At 36.8% G+C, this 22,338-nt stretch overlaps 1 protein-coding gene across 1 annotated transcript in view; it reads right to left on the bottom strand.

Moving 5' to 3' along the window:
- The window catches only part of Dok6 (docking protein 6), a 416,578-nt gene that overhangs the window by 91,818 nt on the left and 302,422 nt on the right, over positions 1-22,338 (bottom strand). Inside the window, exon 6 of the mRNA XM_021214877.2 lies at positions 7,398-7,536. Coding sequence (XP_021070536.1) covers positions 7,398-7,536 — 139 coding nt within the window. The remainder of the gene's footprint in view (positions 1-7,397; positions 7,537-22,338) is intronic.

Raw genomic sequence — 22,338 nt, forward strand, 5'->3', positions numbered from 1 at the left:
CAACTGAGATAATTGCCTAGCTAGCTGTCAGGTGGAGGAACAGAAGACCCTCAGCTGCCCTAAGAGAACAAAGGCTCTTTACTAGCCACATTTCTAATGACCTAGGGAACAGGTTTTGGGGAAGTCTTAAAGTTAGGGCTCTACAGACTTAAGTCCAAAGTGATCTATACACAATGAAGTGTATACCTGTATGAGCAAGCTACCTTAGATCGTACGTAGGCAAAACATTTAAAAAGTTATTTGTTTATCTTTGAGGTCTGTGTATAGGCAACATAAAAATAGACTCTAGTACTATATGCAAAAACTGAGCAAACAAAGCAATGATGCTGAGGAGACATTTTTGGTCTAAGTCAAAGTGATTTATAGAAGTACAAAAGCCAAGAAAAGATGGAATATTTAATCAATGTGGATGGGTGTGTGTGTGAAAGAGATGAACTGACCTAAGCAAGCTGTATATATTCATGGGTGTGCATGCATGTGTATGTGAGTGTTTTTGTGTACACAAGAATAATTCAAACTAGAAAAGGATAGTCAATATCTTACTTTCTTTGCCTATTGATGAAGTGCTCTGACAAAAACAACTTTTAAAGGAGAAAAGATTGGCTTATATGTCAGAGGTACAAACATCATGGTGAGAAATTGAATTACAACAGGAGCTTGAAGCAGCTGGTCACCTCACAACCAGTCTGGAGGGAAGAGAAATGAATGCTTCTACTCATCCTGCACTTTATTTATTTATAAAGTTCAGGACCCCAGGCATGGAACAGTGCTTCCCAAAGTAGGTGGGGGTCCCACTTCAATTAATACAATCAAAAAATCTCCCACAAACTTATCTCTCAGGTGACTCTACATCTAGTTAACCATTAACACCAACTATCACACCTGTCTGATGAGTTAAATGCTTTAAGGAACATGTCTCAACATGTTTTTTGGTATGTCTGAGGCAGGACAGAATTAAGAATAATGCTTTAAAGAAAAGACAAAAACCTAACAATTGTAAAGATACCAATAATCAAAAAACACACTAATATAACATATGAATTATATGTTAATTGTAAAAATAAAAATATTGAGCTATGTAATATAGAAGTATGTACAGAGAACTTCCAGTTGAGGATCCATACCACATTCTATTTGTTCTTAGCAAGTTCATAAAACTTTAAAATTGTATGTGAATAGAGACTCCAGGGACAATAAGCCAGTCATGCTTGGCACTGTTTGCAGTCATTAAAACAACCCTCTGAAGTTTGATGGTTTATGGGCAATTGGTTTCTCATGGACTTGGTTTAATTTTCAGTAGGGGACACCTCACACTTAATCTTCCATTTTATTCAAGATAAATGGGAAGGAATTAGAAGACATTTTGCTGAGTTTGTTCTAAGGTAACAAATAAAACGTGATTTACACAGTCATTTAATGAAAGTTGTTCAGCGTCTTTCATTTAATCTTCATAGTATATTATTTTAATTTATTTAATTTACCTTGAAACAGTGATTGTTACTACTGTATGTTTTAATTATGTGCTAACACATTACAGTTAAGTAACTTGAAAAATATTTTTAAAAACCCCTAGAATTAGACTAATTTCAGAAAAACAGGTTGTTTTTACAGTACTCTTAATTTTATAATCACTGATACCTTTATGAATGTATACATATTCAAGCCAGGCTTGGTGCTTGCTGCAGGCTTGTAATCCTAGTATTCAAGAGGCTAAGGTGGGAGGTTTATGAATTCAACACCAGCCCAGGAAAATTAATGAGATTCTGTATCAAAATAAAAAGAAGAACATCCACCACTACCACCATTAAAAACCCCTTGAGATAAAGGTTGGCAGTGTTAGCCTTAGTTGTCTCTTCAACAGCAGACATTAAAAAAATCTGCATATCCTTAGTGTATCTCACATTTGTGAATTAGAGGAAAAATGCATTTACAGAACTACTCTTTGTGTACAGCAATGCTGATGAACACATGCTAAATACTAAAGTTCACAGCTGTTTTACTTTGCAATTTTGCTCCTTTAAAACTTTAAATATACAGTACTTTATTTATGTAACGTTCATGCATGCTAAAAGCTTAGAACAGCATTTATCCCATTTATGCAGAGTTAATTTCTCTTTGTTAGCCTATTTATAAATTAGTAATCCCTTAGTTATCAAGGAAACTATGCTTTCATTCTAACTCTCTGAAATAGGGGTTATTGCCAAGCTCCACATAGCTCTTCTAGGATGAGGCTATTTACACAAGTAGATAGATTTGTGCATGTATATGTGAGTACTCATGGAGACCTAAAGGGAGCCTCAGAGTCCTTGGAGCTGGAGTTATAAGCATTTGTCAGTGCTGGAATCTAAACTCTGGTCTTCTGCAAAAGTAGTAAGTGCTCTTAAATAATGAGCCATTCCTCTAGATCTTGAATTTGGTTTTATTAGACATCATTTACCTCATGTATATGCATATATTCCTGGAGTTTTTAAAGCTTCTGTGATTGTATCCAGAGATATCAGTTAAAGATGTTCTGTATATGACCACAGCAAGATTCTTCCAATTTCTTCATATATTTTTCTGTAGAAACCTTATTTTTTTTTCCTGATAATAGAACTTTTTGCAAGAATGTATCTAAGAAGCATGTTTTAATGGAATCCTGCAGTGGAAGTTAAAATGCTAAGACCATAACCCATCTGGGAGGCCATTTAGTTTTTGCAAAAGTTATAAATGAGTATATGCTTGCCAGTTATAAAAATTATCATTATATTTCATATGTTCTAAAATTGTTTCCATTTTAAGAAAGAACACCATCATACCAAGCACTACAAAGGACTGGTTCTGCCAGTCAAAAGTGGCCTACATTTGAGTGAGAGCTGCTAACATGATGAAGATGAGGAGGAGAACTAGAAAAAGAAGGAGGAGGAGGAGAAAGAGGAGGAGAAGGATGGAGAGGAGAAAGAAGAGGAAGAGGACAGAGGAGAGAGAGAGAACCAAAGCTCTCTTCTTGGAATTAATGCATCATGGTAGTGCTTTTCAGATCTTGCAACTGCTCATGAGTCTGACATGCTATTTATATGCTGATATGTCAGTCCACGTAACTATTTACACAAAACATTATTTCATAACTGGGCAGTAATGAGTGATTACAAAGTTCTGTAATAAGGTCTAACTGGAGAACGGTGAATTCATTCAGTTTCTATTGCTTTTGAAATGACTTCACTGGAAAGCTAACTCCCCTATCATTTTATCTTTTCTTTAATGTTACCATAAAAATTAGATTTCAGAAAAAAGCATCTTAGATAGTTGGTTTTTACAAAATTATAAAGAATACATCTTGGTAGAACGGGATTTCAAATAGGCTTTTTTGTTTGTTTTTTTTTTGTTTGTTTGTTTGTTTGCTTTGTTACCAGTGATTTCACAAGTTTAGAAATTACTAGTTACAATGCTTTTTAAAATTTACTTATTTTTGACAATGTAACAGGAAACCGTGTTTCTATTTTATGCATGATTTCTCACCTACTGTTTAAACCATTGGTATTTTTCTATGACTATAATCCTTAGCAGCATAAAAGGAAGAATTAAAAAGGAAGATTTTCCATCCTACCTCCTCTTGCTCCCTCTGAGATCTCCCTCCCTCAAAACATGTCTGGTAATCTAGGTATATTTTTGGCTTTCCTGTCTATCATGGTTAGATATGTATTCAAATTCAACAGGCTGGATCACAAGATATGTGTGGCTGAAACTCTGATTAATGACTTCTATATAAGGAATGTAATTCTTGGCACATTCTTGGCAAGCATTCTTGGCAATATGGTATCTTGATAGCAGAGCCTCTCTAAGTAATGAAATTTGTTAAATTTCACTATCTCTGGAAGGAAGAATGTGATCTATGAAACAAAAATGGATTCTAGACATGTTGTTCTATTTAAATATCTAAATTAAATAATTTGTATATTAGTAATCAGAACAGCTCCAGTTTAAAATATACTACCTCGCTTAATTCTCCAATGAATCCTAAAGAAGATTCTTCTTGTGTTTAAATATATTTGTATTAATTCTTTGAGCATTTTATACAATGTATCTAGACCATATTTAGACTCAAACTCCTCCCATATCCATCTTTTCACCCTTACCCATTCAACTTTGTGTTTCATCACAAATAAATAATAAACAAACTCCACCATATAAACCAACCAAGAAGAAAAATGATCATCTCATTAGATGCAGAAAAGACCTCTGACAAAAGCCAACATCCCCTCATGATTGTTTTTTAATCCATCAGGTCCAGCTTGTGCTGCTCAAATGCTTTTGGGAATGGGGTCTGTCCAAGAGCATGGTAGATCTACCAGGGCTACACCTCAAAGTAAATTGATAGCCTCTCTCCCATGAGTTATCAAATAGCAATAGCTCCTAAGTGAGGTGCACCATTTTATGCCCAGGTTTCTACGTCCATGCTGGGATTTTTCTAGCCTCACCTTGTTCAGATTTTGTGCCTGCTGTCACATAAATGAGTTCATTTGTACAACAAACCAGCTGTGACTAGAATATAGTTTTTTTTTTTTATTCATCCACTAACCACTTTCTGATTTGATTTCAGTCTCCCTTCCTGAGGTGGACTTAGCATTGTTATTAGTGGGAAAAAAAACTTTTCTGTATAAAATATATTTATTCTTAAAACTAAAGAAAATGTTGAAACTACCTAATATCCCCATTTCTACAGAGTTCTTTCTCCACTTTACAGCAAGGCAGGGCTCAGTAGCAGTGTGGATGCTCTCTTATCTATGGAGGACATTCGGGAAGCTCTCTTATCTATGGAAGACATTCTCTCTGAAGGGCCCAGAGATAATCTTCTAAGAAGTTTATTATCCAGAAACTCACTTTGACTCCACTGAAATGAAAACATGAATAACCTGAGGAAATATCTTATTGCCATTTATTAAAAATTTCATGATCATGATATCTTATACTTTAAGACTTGGGACATTTGTGTTTCAAGAAATTAAGGGACTTGATACAACTCTAGATAGTACAAACTATTTAATCTTGCAAAACTGTACACAACCTGAAAGAGGAAACTTTAATTCTTCTCTTGTATTTATCAATACAGTTCATTAAGTACCAAATAAGTACATAATGATCTTATGCTAGTTAATAAGTAGCTAACCTGTATGTAAAACATTATAATTGAGTTAGTCAATATTAATTACTTCATATTCTTTTTCAGGGACAGAAATAAAAATATACATCTTTAATTGTCTTACCAATTTAGGTGTTTTTGTATTGATATTCAATACTACTTAATAGAAAATATACAGTTGTATTCACTTTGACTGAAAAATTTCTAAATATCAGATTGTTTTATTAAAATGTTTTAATTTACATTTATTTGTTTATTTGTGTGTGTATGAGTGTGTAGAAGTGTGCCCCTGTTATGACACATGTGTGGGTGTCAGAGGATAAATTTTAAGAGTTAATTGTTTCCCTGTACCATGTGGAATCCAAGGATTTACCTCAGGTTGTCAGACTTCACACAGAGCACCTTTACCTGCTGAACTATCTCATCAGCTCTGTTAAACAACAATAGAAATAGAGGGTGGAGACATTTCAAAAAAAAAGTTATTAATACTGGCAAAACCAGGTTTTACAGCAATGTGATATTAGAAGTTCTATTGACTTCCTTCTTAAAAAAAATAGCCATTGAGACACTATTTTTACTGTATTTTGCACAAGTCTGTAAATCCACAAATCATGTATCATTAAAAAGGTAAAAGTAAATGCTTTCAGTTTGCTTGCAAGCTTATGTTTAGGGCATCCATTGCTATGCAATTCTTTGGTTGTCTAATCCTTTAAAAGTATTTTTTTATTTTTTATTTATTTATTATATGTAAGTACACTGTAGCTGTCTTCAGACACTGCAGAAGAGGGCATCAGATCTTGTTACGGATGGTTGTGAACCACCATGTGGTTGCTGGGATTTGAACTCCGGACATTTGGAAGAGCAGTCGGGTGCTCTTACCCACTGAGCCATCTCACTATCCCCCTTTAAAAGTATTTTAAAGCATATGAAGTTGTATACGCATTTAAATATAAATATCACATGGCATGGTTTGAAAACTAAAAAGGCAAAACAAAAACAAAACAACAATAACAAAAACAATTACCACTGTCATCTTTCTATTTTTTAGTATATATATTTTTATATCTTGGAGGGTTTTATTTTCACCTCCATTTTGAACTTTTGCCTAGTTTTCACACATAACTTTATATTATTTTAAATTGAAAATAGGAATCACACAGAGCATTGAAATGCTGTTTCATTCTTGTTGGAAATCTTTGAGTGTGTTGAGGAGGTATATTAAAAAAGGAGAGGGGAAATCTCTGCCATGCTTTTAAAATTTAGTGTCTTTGAGAAGTTAACAAGCTCGGGTATACTGATTTAAGAAAAGTGTTAGACTAGCTTATTCTAAAGAATGGACTAGATAGGAAGTACTTTAATTTTTACTAGCATTAATCTTAGAAACATACCTGTACAATTGATATAGAATTTATCAAAATATCTCCTTCCATTTGAATTAGTGAATTCCATTGTTGAGCCTCACAAGGACCATTGTTTGAGTATCCTAAACTCGTAGAAAGGGAATGCACAACTTCCGAGTACCCATCTAAACTTGTACAGGTACCCATCATCTTTAAGTCTTTAGGGATAACTCTTTAACTTTTGTCTCATGTCTGGCCCAGACTCTGATAAGAACACAGAAGCCCCACTGAATGAATTAAATTTTATTTATAAAAAATGGCTTGAGATTGTTGGATAACTTTGAAAGAGTGTGAATGATAAGTTGTCACCACATCTGGGCTCAATGACTTGATTTCTTCACAGACATTGGAAGGTAAGTATTCAAAAACATACTATATATTCTATTACCATCTTAAGATGAAGTATTTCTTGATGGTGTGTATGTGCCTGGCAGCTAAATGGATATTAGGGATTTAATATCCTAGGAGTACAGTCTGTAAGCAGTAATGTTGGGCAATGAGTTTGGAACCCAAACAGGATGCAGTGTTTCATGATCCTTCTTGACTTTTTTCATGAAAATGTACTTAAAAATCCTCTGTGAGATCTGCACACCTGGAAGAAGTATAAATAACAAATTTCTACTTATGACTTATTCTCTAAGCCATCCACATTGCTTTGGGTAACCAAGGCATCAGGTCACACACATATCTATGGAGAGCAGGGCTTCTAAGTCCTAGCAAAAAATAATTTTGTGCTAAATTATGTATGGTATTATAGAACGGAGACTTTCCTTCACAGGTTTGGTAACAGATACAGAGCATGGGTTGGCACTATATATTACACAAATGGACAAGTATATTTATTCATGAGCATTCAATTACATAAGATAGATACTTACCCGGGCCTTTTGCTCCATTTCTAGCATTAATCTTTCATGTTGCTCAGCTATAGCCAGTGTTGCAGAGTGGACCTTCTGATAGATCATTTCTCCTTCCCTTGTTTGAAAAGTGAATAGTCCTTCTCCTGTGTCACACATTCTGTGAGAAAAGAGAGAGAGAGAGAGAGAGAGAGAGAGAGAGAGAGAGAGAGAGAGAGAGAGAGAGAGATTCGTCATTGTGGGTTCAAGTGTGTCAACAGTTTCCATACCAAAGACAGGTGTTCTCCTCCATGCTATTTCATTCTTGGAAAATTCATCCAATACATGCATCTCTAAGTTGTACATGAGGAGGAATTAAAGGGGAAAATCCATGTGTACTTAAGCTTTTAATACTTAATGAAATGCTCTGGATCATTAAAACTGGCATGCTCAGTGCAGGAATCTACATGTTGAGGTTTCCATACTATCAGAAACAGCTACCAAATACATTAACCTTTGATCAAAGAACAGGAGTGTTAATGTCTGTCATACATACTGTATTTGAATTTAAGAATATTTGGTTTTAACATAGTTTCTGCCAAAACATGGGTGTAAATTTAGACAAGGTGTTCTCTGCCTGTCTCTGTTTGATGTATTTCAAAATAGGAATAATCAAACCAGTTGATAAAATCTTAAAGGTTAAGGAGTTGGTAAAGAAACAGTTTACAATGCTGCTTAGCACACTCAGAATGTTAAAAATTGTTAGGTTCCTTTATCACAAAGTTTGGAACTAACAATAAGAAAAGTTTAGAGGTAATTGAATAAATATCTACCCTAGACTGGGTTGATGTATGATTGTAAGATATAAACAGTTATGCTATTATGATATAATATTAAAAAGAAGTATAATGCAGTTAGTACTATAGGTTACACATATAACAATATTTAACTTCTTACTATAAATTCTTGCAGAGATATCAAAATGAGTTCATTTTCAATTATTTAATCATAATCACTTGATAAGGCAATCTTCATTGACAAATTATTAGACAAATTTACAGATCAGCTTTATTGGTACATGTTAATTATAACATAAATTCTTATTCTAATTGCTATTATAGCACAGCTTTCACCATACCTGAAGATTCCCTAGATTCACGTGATATTCGTACTCTGATATGAAGAACTGGCTAGGTTTTTATGCTGCTGATTTTTAGATATTATCATTGATAGATTTACAGGATAAAACATCAAAATTTTCATGAGGCCAAACTATTGGACAATTTGGATTCTTCTGTGTGATTCTCCAAGGGAATTTTAGTGCAAGGAAATGTCTCAAGAGACTTCTAACATTGCCCAGACTGTGACTGCCATCCCTCCAGGTCCCATCCAACCAGTACTTAGTTTCTGTGAAAGCGATCTTAATAAAATTCACACAGCGTGAAATGGAAAGTCTTGGGGAAAAATGAAGAGTTTTCACAAAGTGAAACAAATGAGCTATCTTTGTTGATGCAGGGATATTTGGAAATGCAAAAGCCACAGTAAAACCATTGATAATTCTTGGTCACATCTTGTTTGAGGTGGAGGATTTGTTCACTGTCAAGCACAGAACACTGCTTATTAGCCTCAGGAAATGAGATAATGAAGACACAAATTGTTATTTCATACTCAGTCATTGAGATGTGAAGTGCTGATGCCTGTCCACTTCTTGAGACTTAATTCTGCCCAGTGGGGGACTCTGAATGCTTACAGGAGGGTTTAAATAATCTTAGAAATAGTTACCATTCACTTCTTTTGAACCAGGAACATGGTATTTAAATGTATTATAAAAACTAAAGAAACATTAACTACAAGGAACTGCTTTTCCACAGTGATTATATCAACCAAGGTGAAGGCTCATATTCTCACATGACAGGCTCATGCCTATTTTTTTTTTGTTAGTCATGTCAGTCATGTTAACTTGAGCAATTTAAGGCTCCTTAACTTGTGCTGTCTGAAGGAGGAGAGGGAACAGAAATGTAGAATTCTCCTTGTCAGTTTAAGAAGTGTCTTGGTATTTGGAGCTTTGGGGGAACACCCTCATAGAAGCAGGAGGAGGGAGGATGGGATAGGGGGTTTCCTGGAGGGGAGGACAGGGAAAGGGGATAACATTTGAAATGTAAATAAAGAAAATATCCAATAGAAAAGGAAAAACAAAAACAAAAAACAATATCCAGTGTCATGGTAGAAGCCAATACTACAGGACAGAACAACAACAACAAAAAGGATGAATCACATAGATGGCTTTTAACTTGCTTTTCAAAGGAGTACCCAAATAAAGCAAATCATGTACCACTGAAAAATTATTCAGGTCCTGTATTGTAATCTGTATCTTAATAACAAGGTCCCATGTGATTAATTTGAATGTTCAAGACTCAAGTTGTTTATCTGAACACACTCCTTCCTTAACATGGCAAGAGCTCAACCAGGGATGCTCATTGCATTGGAGCATCCTGACTCTATGTCCATCAACTTGACATTAAATTAAAGACATTCAGTGAATGCAGTTATTTTGTGAAAATGGATGGTGTGTATTGGCCTAACCCCAAACTATGATTATAGGTATTTTTTTTCCAACCTACATTTCTTTTTTGACTTTAGAATTTATTTTATTTTTAAATGTTATTTCAACTTTTTTTTATATATTTTAAAATATTATTTTATTTTTATTTTTTACATTCCATATTCAACTCCCCTCACCCCCCCATCCACCCTCTGTCTGCTCTACATCCCACACCTCCTCCCCACGTGGATGCCCCCACCCCCTACCCCACCTGACCTCTAAACTCCCTGGGTCCTCCAGTCTCTTGAGGGTTAGGTGCACCATCTCTGAATGAACACAGTCTCGGCAGTCCTCTGATGTATACATATTGGGGGGTCTCATATCAGCTGGCATATGCTGTCTGTTTGGTGGTCCAGTGTTTGAGTGATCTCGGGGGTCCAGATTAATTGAGACTGCTGGTCCTCTTACAGGGTTGCCCTCCTTCTCAGCTTCTTTCTGTCTTTCCCTAATTCACCAACAGGGGTCAGCAGCTTCTGTCCATTGGTTGGGTGCAAATATCTGCATCTGACTCTTTCAGCTTCTTGTTTGGGCTTTCGGGGGGGGGGCAGTCTTACTAGGTCCCTTTTTGTGGGTGCTCCATAGCCTCAGTAGTACTGTCAGGCCTTGGGGCCTCCCCTTGAATTGGATCCCACTGTGGGTCTATCACCGGACCTTCTTTTCCTCCCTTTTTTCTCCATCTTTGTCCCTGCATTTCTTTCAGACAGGAGCAATTCTGAGTCAGAGTTTTTGACTGTGGATGGCAATCCCATCCCTCACTTTATGCCCTGTCTTTCTGCTGGAGGTGGGCTTTACAAGTTCCCTCTCCCCATTGTAGGACATTTCATCTAAGGTCCCTCCCTTTGAGTCTCTCACCTTCCAAATCACTGATTAATTCTGGAGGGTCCTTCTACTTCCTACTTCCTGAAGTTACCTGTTTCCATTCTTTCTGCTGGCCCTCAGGGCTCAAGTCCTGTTCCAACCTACTTTAATAAGAGTTTAACCTCCCCTCTAGACCATCACCCACCAGAGGTAGGGGAAGAGAAAAGTTATTAGGACATGGGGGAAGTACACTTGTTTAGAAATAGTTTTTTGGGGGCTAGTCCAATCTTCATTGTCAGGATATCAGCAGTTCAGTCCCATAGCAAACACAAAATATGAATCAGCAGCTTCAGTCCAGTCCTCTTGGTAGGCAGATATCACACAAGACCTAGCAGCTACAGATCAATAAACTGAGAAACTGGGTGGAAGCTGTGAAAAGCCTCAGGAACCTTATGGGAATTTTTTTGGTGAGTCTCTTTCTGGCTTCACCACAAGCAGAACTCAGCAGTGCAATGTAAGATGAATCAATACATGCATGTCATTAGTGAAGAATAGCTAGTAGGAGCAAACCAAACCAATGCTTAAGCTCCCACTGACTGTGGCATCATATTTATTTTCCTTTATCATGTGTCCTATCACATGTCCTTTCACACTTCTGCTATAGCAAAACATCCTTTAACCTGTGTCTGCTTTGAGAAAACATTCTTTAATGTGTCTGACTTAGCAAAAAAATCCTTTCATCTGTGTGTCCCAGTAAAATATCATTTGGCATAACTGATTAATTAAAGATGAGGGTATTATCTCTCTTTACACTTAAGCTATTTGTTAAGAATGTAACTTTTCCTAACCAACTTAAAGAATTAAAAAAATTTAAATTTATGCCTATGGATGTTTCTGTGAACAAGTATTATCACATGTTTGCATAGAGGCCACAATGCATAAAGTCCAGAAGGGGGCATCAAATTCCTTGAACCTGGAGTTACAGCTGGTTAAGAGATACTGACATGGGTGCTGGGAACTGAACTTGGGTCTTCTGTGAGAAAGCAGGCACTCTTATTTGCTATATCTCTACACCCTTCTTTTATCTAAATTGAGTTATTTAAGGTCCCCTTAATCTCTGAGGAATAGTCTAGGACCTTATAAAAATTCTAAAATGTTAGTAGGGTGGACACACTTACTTCCAGGGGTTTTTTTGTTGTTGTTGTTGTTGTTTGTTTTTGTTTTTGTTTTTGTTTTTAAATCTGGACATTGTTAAGAAGCAAATTATGTCAGTCTAGGACTTTAGAGATGGTGGCATTAATTTGGACCTTCAGGTTATGGCCTGTCATACACATTTATCATGTACTTTAAAGTCATCCCTGTAAATCAGACACTGTTTCATGACTGAGAATTAAAAGAAAAGGAAATAAACATAATTAATTACTTCTGAGACTTTTCAAGTAGCTCAGTTAAGAAAAACATTGTTTAAAAAGCCCTATAATTTTTTTCCATATGAAACTGAAAATTGACTTTTCCATGTATTTGAGGGATTGTGTTGGAATTTTGATGGGGATCGGGTTGAAGCTGTAGATTGCTTTTGGTGGGATGGCCATTTTTACTACATTAATCTTACCAATCCATGAGCAAGGGAGTTCTCTCCATTTTCTGAGGTCTTCTATTTCTTTCTTGAGAGACTTGATGTTGCTGTCATACACATCTTTCACTTGTTTGGTTAGGGTTACCCTAGATATTTTATTATTTTTGACTAGTGTGAAAGGTATTGTTTCCCAATTTTCTTTCTCAGCCCGTTTATCCTTTGTATAAAGGAAGGCTACTGCTTTATTTGAGTTAACTTTATATCCAGCCACTCTGCTGAAGTTGTTTTCAAAATATCAGGTAATTTACGTGAGACTGTGTGTCCTCAGAATGTCAGAAGCTACATCTATGAAGTTTCACCAACATGGTCACCTAAACATGAGCTGAACAATGACAACAAAAGTGGCCATGCCAATGTGGATTGGGAAGAACCCAAGGGATCTCATTTCTATAAAACACAGAATACCGAAAACTAGTCTCAACAATAAAAGAACTGGGGGGTGGGGGAATCACCATCCCTGACCTCAAGCTGTATTACAGAGCAACAGTGATTAAAAACTGTATGAGACAGGCAGGTATAGAGACAGGCAGGTAGATCAATGTAATAGAATTGAAGACCAAGAAATGAACCACACACCTATGGTCACTTGATCTTTGACAAAAGAGATAAAACCATCCAGTAGAAAAAGGGCAGCATTTTCAACAAATGGTGCTGGTTCAACTGGCAGTCAACATGTAGAAGAATGCAAATTGATCCATTCTTTTTATTTATTAGATATTTTCTTTATTTACATTTCAAATGTTATCCCCTTTCCTGGTTTCCCCTCCCAAAACCCCCTATCCCCTCCCCCATCCCTCTGCTCACCAACCCACCCACCCCAGCTTCCTGGCCCTGGCATTCCTCTCTACTGGGGCATAGAGCCTTCATAGGACCAAGGGCTTTATCTCCCCATACAAAGCTCAAGTCCAAATGGATCAAGGACCTCCACATAAAACCAGATACACTGAAACTAATAGAAGAGAAAGTGGGGAAGATCCTTTAACACATGGGGACAGGGAAACATTTCCTGATCAAAAAACCAATGGCTTATGCTCTAAGATCAACAATAGACAAATGAGACCTTATAAAATTGCAAAGCTTCTGTAAGTCAAGGACACTCTCAATAGGACAAAAAGGCAACCATTAGATTGAGAAAAGATCTTTACTAATCTTATATCCTTTAGAGGGCTAATATCCAATATATACAAAGAACTCAAGAAGTTAGATTCTGGAGAAACAAATTATCCTGTTAAAAAAATGGAGAACAGAGCTAAACAGAGAATTCTCAACTGAGGAAACTCAAATGGCTGAGAAGCACCTAAAGAAATGTTCAACATCCTCAGTCATCGAGGAAGTGCAAATCAAAACAACCCTGAGATTCCACCTCATGCCAGTCAGAATGGCTAAGACCAAAAACTCAGGTGACAGCAGATTCTGGTGAAGATGTGGAGAAAGAGGAACACTCCTCCATTGTTGGAGGGATTGTAAGCTAGTACAACCACTGTGGAAATCAGTCGGGAGGTTCCTCAGAAAATTGAACATATTATTACTTGAGGACCCAGCTATACCACTCCTGGGCATATACCCCAAATATGCTCCAACTTATAACAAGGACACATGCTCTACTATGTTCATAGCAGCCTTATTTGTAATAGGAAGAAGCTGGAAAAAAAATAACAAGATTTCATTCAACAGATGAATGGATACAGAAAATGTGGTACATGTATATAGTGGTATGCTACTCGGCTTTTAAAAATAATGACTCCATGAAATTCTTAGGCAAATGAATGGAACTAGAAAATACCATCCTGAGTGAGATAACCCAATCACCAAAGAACAAAAAAGAATACATGGTATGCACTCACTCATAAGTGAGTATTAGCCCAAAAGCTTGGAATACCCAAGATACAATTACAGACCACATGAAGCTCAAGAAGGAAGACCAAAGTGTGGATGCTTCAATCCTTCTTAGAAGTGGGAACAAAATACTCAAGGGAGGAAATACAGACACAAAGGATGGAACAGAGATGGAAAGGCCATCTAGAGACTGACCCACCTGGGGATCCATCCCACATACTGTCACCAAACCCATACACTATTGTGGATGCCAAGAAATGCTTGTTTGTCAGAGTCTGACAAATACAGAGGGGGATACTTGCAGCCAACCATTGGACTGAGCATGAGGTTCCCAATGGAGGAGTTAGAGAAAGGACTGAAGGAGCTAAAGGGGTTTATAACCTTATAGGAAGAAAAGCAATATCAACCAACCAGACTCCCCAGAGCTCCCAGGGACTAAACCACAAACCAAAGAGTACACATTGAGGGACCCATAGCTCCAGCCACATAAGAAGCAGAGGATGACCTTGTCGGGCATCAATGGGAGGAGAGGCTCTTGGTCCTATGGAGGTTTGATGCCCCAGTGTATTGAAATGCTAGGGTAGGTAGGCAGGAGTGCATAAGTGGGGGAGCACCCTCATAGAATTAGGGGGAGTGGGATAGGGGGGCTTTAGGGGGGAAATATGAAAGAGGATAACTTTTGATGTAAATAAAATGTAAATAAAGAAAATATCCAGTAAAAGAAAAAAAAAAAACTATAGGTGATGTAGGAAAGCCAGGAGTGAGAAAAATAGCCTTCTCCAGGAAAGAGAACATCAATCGATTATCTAAAGCCAAAACATACATACAAGCAACATTTTATAGACATGCAGCTTCTGTTTAGGAATATACACGTACACAATAACAAATAATGAAATAAAGGCCAAGAAAGCAAGGAGAGGTCCGTGGGACGTTGTAGAACAGTGGCTCTTAACTTTTGGGTAATTCAGATGTGTTAACAACTCCTACTGAAATAGATTTGAAATGACAATAAAACTGAGAATATTTATCCAAAAATACACAGCCCTATAATGTAGTAAGTATCACAATGTGGGAGTACTAGGATGTCAACAACAAAGGCCTGACCTGAGCAAGATTTTAATAGTTGCTCCTTCATCTATAAAATGGGATTAACAAATTTTGGCCAGAAGTTTTGAAAGTGTAATTTATTTATTGGCTCAATAAGTGACCCAGTATGGATCTAATGATTAGATCAAGGCTTATTCAGTATGTCTGGGTTACCAAATCCTCCTCATTCATTTTATATAAAAACTGTTTAAAAGATGGTTCTTGGGATATTGCTTCTGTTTCTATAAGAGGCTTGGGTTAGATACCCAATCTTGATGCTAAAGGGGATACAAAATCTGCCTGCAGGGGTCACTTTATCAAACTCTTGAATGTTAAGGCTCAGGTGAGTCTCTCTGGTAGCAGTTCACAGGTACACACTTAAGAGAAAATTGTGTTGCACGATAATCAACCACATTGAATGGAATCACTTTGTCTTGTGAGACTCATAGAAAATTATGATGTTGAGACCTATAGTTTGCACGAGGTTGTCAGGGTATGATAACATGATCAGAATCTACTTCAGAGATATCCCTACATGGATGGTTTTTGGTTCAATTTTCTGAGGACATTTCTGAGAACTTCTCTATCTTTATCCCATATCAGACCTTCTATAATGACTCAAAATTACAACCATCAGTTTCATTTATGTTATGTCCTAATAAATAAGTAGTATCAAGAACTTATGTGACTATGTGTGTTCATAGGAACCTACATCCCGAATGACACAATTTTATTCTTGCTTTTTGTAGTTACCTCAAGGAGAGAAATAGCCTTAGTATGAAAAATATCGATGACAGATTTCCTGGGGAAAGCTCCCCATCACCAAACTGTAGCCAGTGCTATCCTTTTCTTTTCTCTAAGTAAAAAAATGTACCTCCTTTTGATGTAGAGATTTTGAAATATTAATCTTTCTCACAAATGATAATTGAAAGAGGAGGAGGTTGATGGTTGTGGGAGATGGAAAAAATGAGGCAGACTTGTGGGGTGTGCATATGTGTAAGACACAACGATAAGTGCAAATGAAATGTCATAATTAAACTAATTATTTTGTAAACTTTAAAATTAATAAAAAGATAAATATAGACAAACTTTTAGGTATTTTTTGAGAGGAAGAGAGAGAAAACATGCAGTTGGATGGGTAAGGAAGTAGAGAGAATCTGGAAAGAAATGAAGGTTTAAGAATATGATGGAGAGTTTGTGAAGGAAAGACTAGAAAGAGAGAATTTGTTAATAAATAAAATAACCAACTAATAAAAAACGAATAGGAGAAAATATATTGAATGAAAAAAATTAACAAAAATAAAAATTGATGAAGCCATGTTTCAGTTCCAACCACAACATAAATCAGTATGGTAACTTAAGCCTGTAATCTTAGCACTCATGGGGTAGAAACTAGAGATCAAAAATAAGTTCATTGTCATAGAGAGTTCAACGACAGCCTGGAATACATGAGACTGTCTAAATCTCATCTTCCAAAACACAATTTAAAGGAATTATCTGTATGTTTATGGGTAAAATTTTGATTGATCTTCCACAAAGTTGTTAGCAGTGAAATAGAGACAAAGCAGATTCCCTAATGCTCCTGTATTTCTCTTTAGGNTTTAAAATTTAACATTCAACTATAAACAGTAATAAAACCGTTAATACTACAGTTTTCCTTCAGAACAATTTAAGCCAATTAACACTTTTATTCTGTTCATGACTTATTCTTTTTTATCACTTAACAAGATTTGTATTTTATCTCTTTACTAGTAAAAGATCCACTCTGAGAACTCTGTTGAGTCAAACTTAGAAATCAAAGAAAATCTAGAAACAGACCAAATTCATTTGAGTCAAGTAACAGAAAAATGCAGTCTCATTAGTGAAAAACAGTTGGAATTTTCCATAAATTGTGCTGGATGTTTGTCATTAAAAACATGAAAATAAAACTATGTGAATCTATGTCTTTATCTACACTAGTTTAAGTTCCTGTGTTTCAATGAAATGATAATAGTAAAAACAAAAATGTGAAAAATTAGTATATAAGCTCTGAGAAGGGAAGAGATTTAACTAACCAATTTGTCAAAACGTGGTAAAAATATTGATGAATCTACTTGTGAAAACTCTTTTCTTTATATTATGTATGTGCGTGATGTATGGGTTTATGTCTGGGTAGGTATGCAGGCCTGTGTTTGCTTAAGGAGGCCAAAGATCAATACTGTTGTCCTATTTTGTCACTATATACCTATTGCTGGGAGTCAGGATCTGCCACTGAACCTGTGCTATACCAGTGGTCAGTGAGCTCCTACAATTTTCCTCTATCCTAGGCCCATGTTGAGTCACACCTGGCTTGTGTATGAATACTGAGAATCTAATTCTGGTCCCACTAATTACATAGCAACCACTATTGTTCACAAATCTATCTCTTTAGCCTTGCACAATTATTTTGAAAGAAAATAAAACAAAAGACCTAAGAAAACAAAAACTAGAAAAAGCAGTATAAACTAACAGCATTAATACTTTCTCAGCCATAAACTAGAAAGATGCTGTAGTATTTTAGAGATTGTTTATTATGTTGTTTGAACATTGAGATAATATAGCTCTTAAGAGTACCTGTAATATAACTGTTATTAAGTGACTAATATTCCTACTCCTATTAATATCTACTATTAATAACAAGCTAGATTTCTAAAATGTATTTTAAATGGGAGTGCAAGATGATTATTATGCACAGTGTGCTAATGTTTTTGGAAAAATATGTGAGAAAATATTTAAGTAGCTGGGAGGAACTAAAGAGATTTATTGCACAGCATTGTGCCTGTAGCAATCTTTAAACATGATGAGTAGAATTGGTGAGGTAGCTCAGTGTCAGAGAGCTTGCCCACTATGCAAAAGGTCCTGGGTTCAGACCTCCATATGTCAGAAAACAAAATCAGAATGGTTGGTAAATGATCTTACCACAAAAATAAATGTATGAAATGTTACATACTAATTAGCTAGCTTCTGGCATTCCATGGTGTATACACAGTGAAATGTTGTCCCTGAGCTTGATTAATACCTACTATTTACTTGTTAATTTTTAAAAGTGTGTACAGGAACAATTTATAAGTATTTTTGTTTGTATGAGCACTAAATTCTTGAAGAATATTAAAAAATCAATAACAGTGTTTTGTGAGGTATGAAGTATTGACATGGCACACAGTATTGAAAGGAAGCTCTCAGATAAACCTTCATGTTAGTGGTCAAACTTTCCTAAGGGTTGCAATTGAATTGAATTAGTGAAAATTTATTTACCACATTCCACTTTAAGATAAGTTTGCTCAAAGTTGTCTCAGGAGTGTGGGTTTTAATGCTTAGCTTAGTCTCTTCTCTTAAAAGACACTTTCACTATCAAACTTGAAAAATTCTCTGTTAATCATCATTAAAAGTCTCATCATTTAAAATTTTAAATATCCCCCTCTCTCTCCAGAGTTGGCTCTTGAACTTGATTCAGCTGTAAACATACACATGAACTCACAGCAGCTGTGGTTGCCTCCATAAGATAAAGCCAGTCAATACTCTAGCATGCATTGGAATCTCAATGAGAACCTATTGGCAGTTGATAGTCATTGTGAGAGGAAGAATCAGTTTTCTTTAGTGATGTGACCCATGGTAGACTGCACTTGCTCCAGTGGACTCTACATCTATGTACATTTGGGCAACATTGATAATCCTCAGAGAGCTGTACAAAAGTAAAGATTGTGAGGAGCAGGTTTGGCCTTGGCCCCAAGATGGTGCCCGGGACTGCTGCCAACTGACTTCCTCATATCCCTCAAGGTAGCCATGTCTGTTAAGCTGCACTGAACAGATGCACTACGACGAAAGATCAGATGATGTGACGAATGTAGTCCTGTGCCAATGAACTGTGCCTATGTGGAATAGGGTGATGGGGAGTGGACTAGAGGGTATAAAAGGGGACGTTATTTATTTATTTATTTATTTATTTATTTATTTATTTATTTATTATTTTCTTTATTTACATTTCACATGCTATCCCAAAAGTTCCCTATACCCCACCCCTGCCCCGGCTTCCCTACCCACCCACTCCCACTACTTGGCCCTGGCCTTCCCCTGTGCTGGGTCATATAAAGTTTACAAGACCAAGGGGCCTCTCTTCCCAATGATGGCTGATTAGGCCATCTTCTGCAACATATGCATCTAGAGACTCAAGAAGGACATCGGTTTCGTCTCTTCTTTTCTGCTGGTCAGAGACGGTAGCGACAAAAGATGTAAGAAATTTGAATTGTATAGGAGTGTGTATGAATGTGGGAAGTGCGGGAGAAGGTAAAAAGGAGGAAGGGAGCAAAAATGATTTAAGTTTACTGTATTCATTTCTGAAATTGTCACAGACCCCCAGTAATAAAACAGGGCATCAAATGGAGGAATGGGGTTGCCATCCCACAGTCAAAAACTCTGACCCAGAATTGTTCCTGTCTGAAAAAAACTGCAGGAACAAAAATGGAGAAAAGCCTGAAGAAAACGAGGTCCAGTGACAGGCCCAAATCGAGATCCAGCTCAAAGGGAGGCCCCAAGGCCTGACACTATAACTGAGGCTATGAAGTACTCATAAAACTGTACCTGTCATGACTGCCCTCCAAAAGACCCAACACGCTTCTGAAAGAGTCAGATGAAGATATTTACATCCAACCAATGGACAGAAGCTGCTGACCCCTGTGGTTAAATTAGGGAAAAGTTGGAAGAAGCTGAAGAGGAGGGTGACCTTACAGGAAGACCAGCAGTCTCAACTAACCTGGACCCCTGGGATTTCTCAAACACTGAGCCACCAACCAGGCAGCATACACCAGCTTATATGAGGCTCCCAACACATATACATCAGAGGACTGCTGGGTCTGGACTTACTCAGAGAAGATACACCTACCCCTTAAGAGACTTGGGGCCCCAGTGAGTAGGGAGGTCTGGTGGGGTTGGGGAGGACATCCTCTTGGAGGTTGGGAGGGGGATTATGGGATGTAGAACAGCTGGAGGGTGGACCTGGAGGGAGATAAAGTCTGAACTACAAAATGAAATTAAAAATAAAAATAAATAAAGACAACCAACTAAACAAATGGGGCCAGAGAAGTGGTTCTTCATTTATGAAGGCACAATGTTATATTAGAGCACTGGAGTTTGTATCTGAGCACTCATATCACCAAGGCCTACAATCCAGCTTCAAGGAATCCAGTGCTCTCTTCTGGCCTCTTACTCCCAGACATCCATAGACATGCACACACACACACACACACACACACACACACACACACACACACACACACACACACANCACACACACACACACACACACACACACACACACACACACACACACACACACATACACACTCACTCACAATCTAAAAAAGAAACACAACCATTTGCAGTTTCAAACAGTAACATGTGTACTTCATTTTCTTACAAAATTAATATGGAAAGACTTTAATTATTGTCATTATACATTCTTACAAGCATTCAGGTGAGATAATTCTTCCATGAATTTGGCCATAAAACATTTTTCTTCAACTTCTGCACATATTTCTTTCTAATCATCCATCTTGCTGCCCCTGGTCTCTACATTTACTTAAGTGTTTGAAAAGAAAAACTGATTATATTTTATTCTAGTGGTATTATCACTTAATTGGCTCTTGGTGCCACCAGAAATTCATAGAAAGAACCAAAGCCAAATGATACCCTTAGATGCTGAGCTTGTTAGATGATGAGATTTACTAATTTCAGTTTCCACCCAGAAGAGTCCACTGTTGTTGAAGATCCATGTTCCCATAAAATATTTATGTTGGACTCTAATGCCCAATTCAACAGTGTTCAGTTAGAACAGAGCCTGTGTGTGGCCTGTTGGAGATGTGGCCTCATTGGAGGAAGTTTGTCATTATATAGAAAGGCTTTGAGGTCTCCTAGGCTCAAGCTCTGCCCACTGAGGAAGAGACCCTCCTTCTGGCTGCTTTCAGATCAAGATGTAGAACTCTTGATTCCTCCAGCATCAAGTTGCCTGCACAATGCTATGCTTCTCATCATGATGATAATGGAAACTCTGAAACTGAAAGACAGCCCTAATTAAAAATTTGACTTTATAAGAATTGCCTTGGTCATGGTGTCTCTTTACAGCAATGCAACCTTAACTAAGACAAGCAGTTTTGTAAGTGGGGTTCATAAAAGCGTATTTGCCCTTCTGTCATGTGAGAAAATAGCACAGAAGGAATCTGCTTTTACTGGATTCTCACTTTGGCCTTGGACTTTCTATTCCTCAGAACGATGAGAAAGAAATGTTTTATACATTTACCAGGTTTAACATATTTCCCTGTCACTGAACTAATCCTTAAAGACAGAGTCCAATAATAAATAAGAGACATTTATGCCAAATTTATCTCTGTGTTAGAATTCTTTCTGCTCTGACCATTTCATTCAAGATCAAGAGAGCTTGAATTAGTAGAATAAAATCAATTGTGTGGGTGAATTCATGCTTGGCAAGAAAGCAGAGGAACAGTATGAGCTGAGATACAAGGAGTAACAACCAAGCAAGAGGTTAAGGAACAGAAAGACAAATGAGAAAGGCCACTGATTCAAACAGTATTAAATAATCAATAAGAAGTAGGGAGGAAGTGATTATTTAAAAATGAGAACCCTAGCAATAACCTTAGAACCAGAAAGTTCACAGGAGCCAGAGTGAAGGGAATAATGGTCAAACACAGCAGAGGAGGCAAAATCAAATTCAAACCTATGATTTATTTTCAAGATCCCATTCTTTCAGAATGTTTTATGCATCTCTCATATTGTGCATCCTATCCACAATCCTGGATGATTGTGCTGATTGAATTCTCATGAAAACCTAAGCTGGACTAGGGAGAAAATTAAACTCTCTCCATTGGATCATTTAAGGTAAATGACACAGGTACTCTGCATTAGATAGTAAGCTGTGAAGGTAAATATCAGAAGGTGAAGTATTTGGTGAGGGCAGACAGCCTTTTCTTGAGCTGTAAACTTTCTACTCTGATTCA

Source organism: Mus pahari, chromosome 15, assembly GCF_900095145.1.
Source record: "Mus pahari chromosome 15, PAHARI_EIJ_v1.1, whole genome shotgun sequence".
Taxonomy (NCBI): domain Eukaryota; kingdom Metazoa; phylum Chordata; class Mammalia; order Rodentia; family Muridae; genus Mus; species Mus pahari.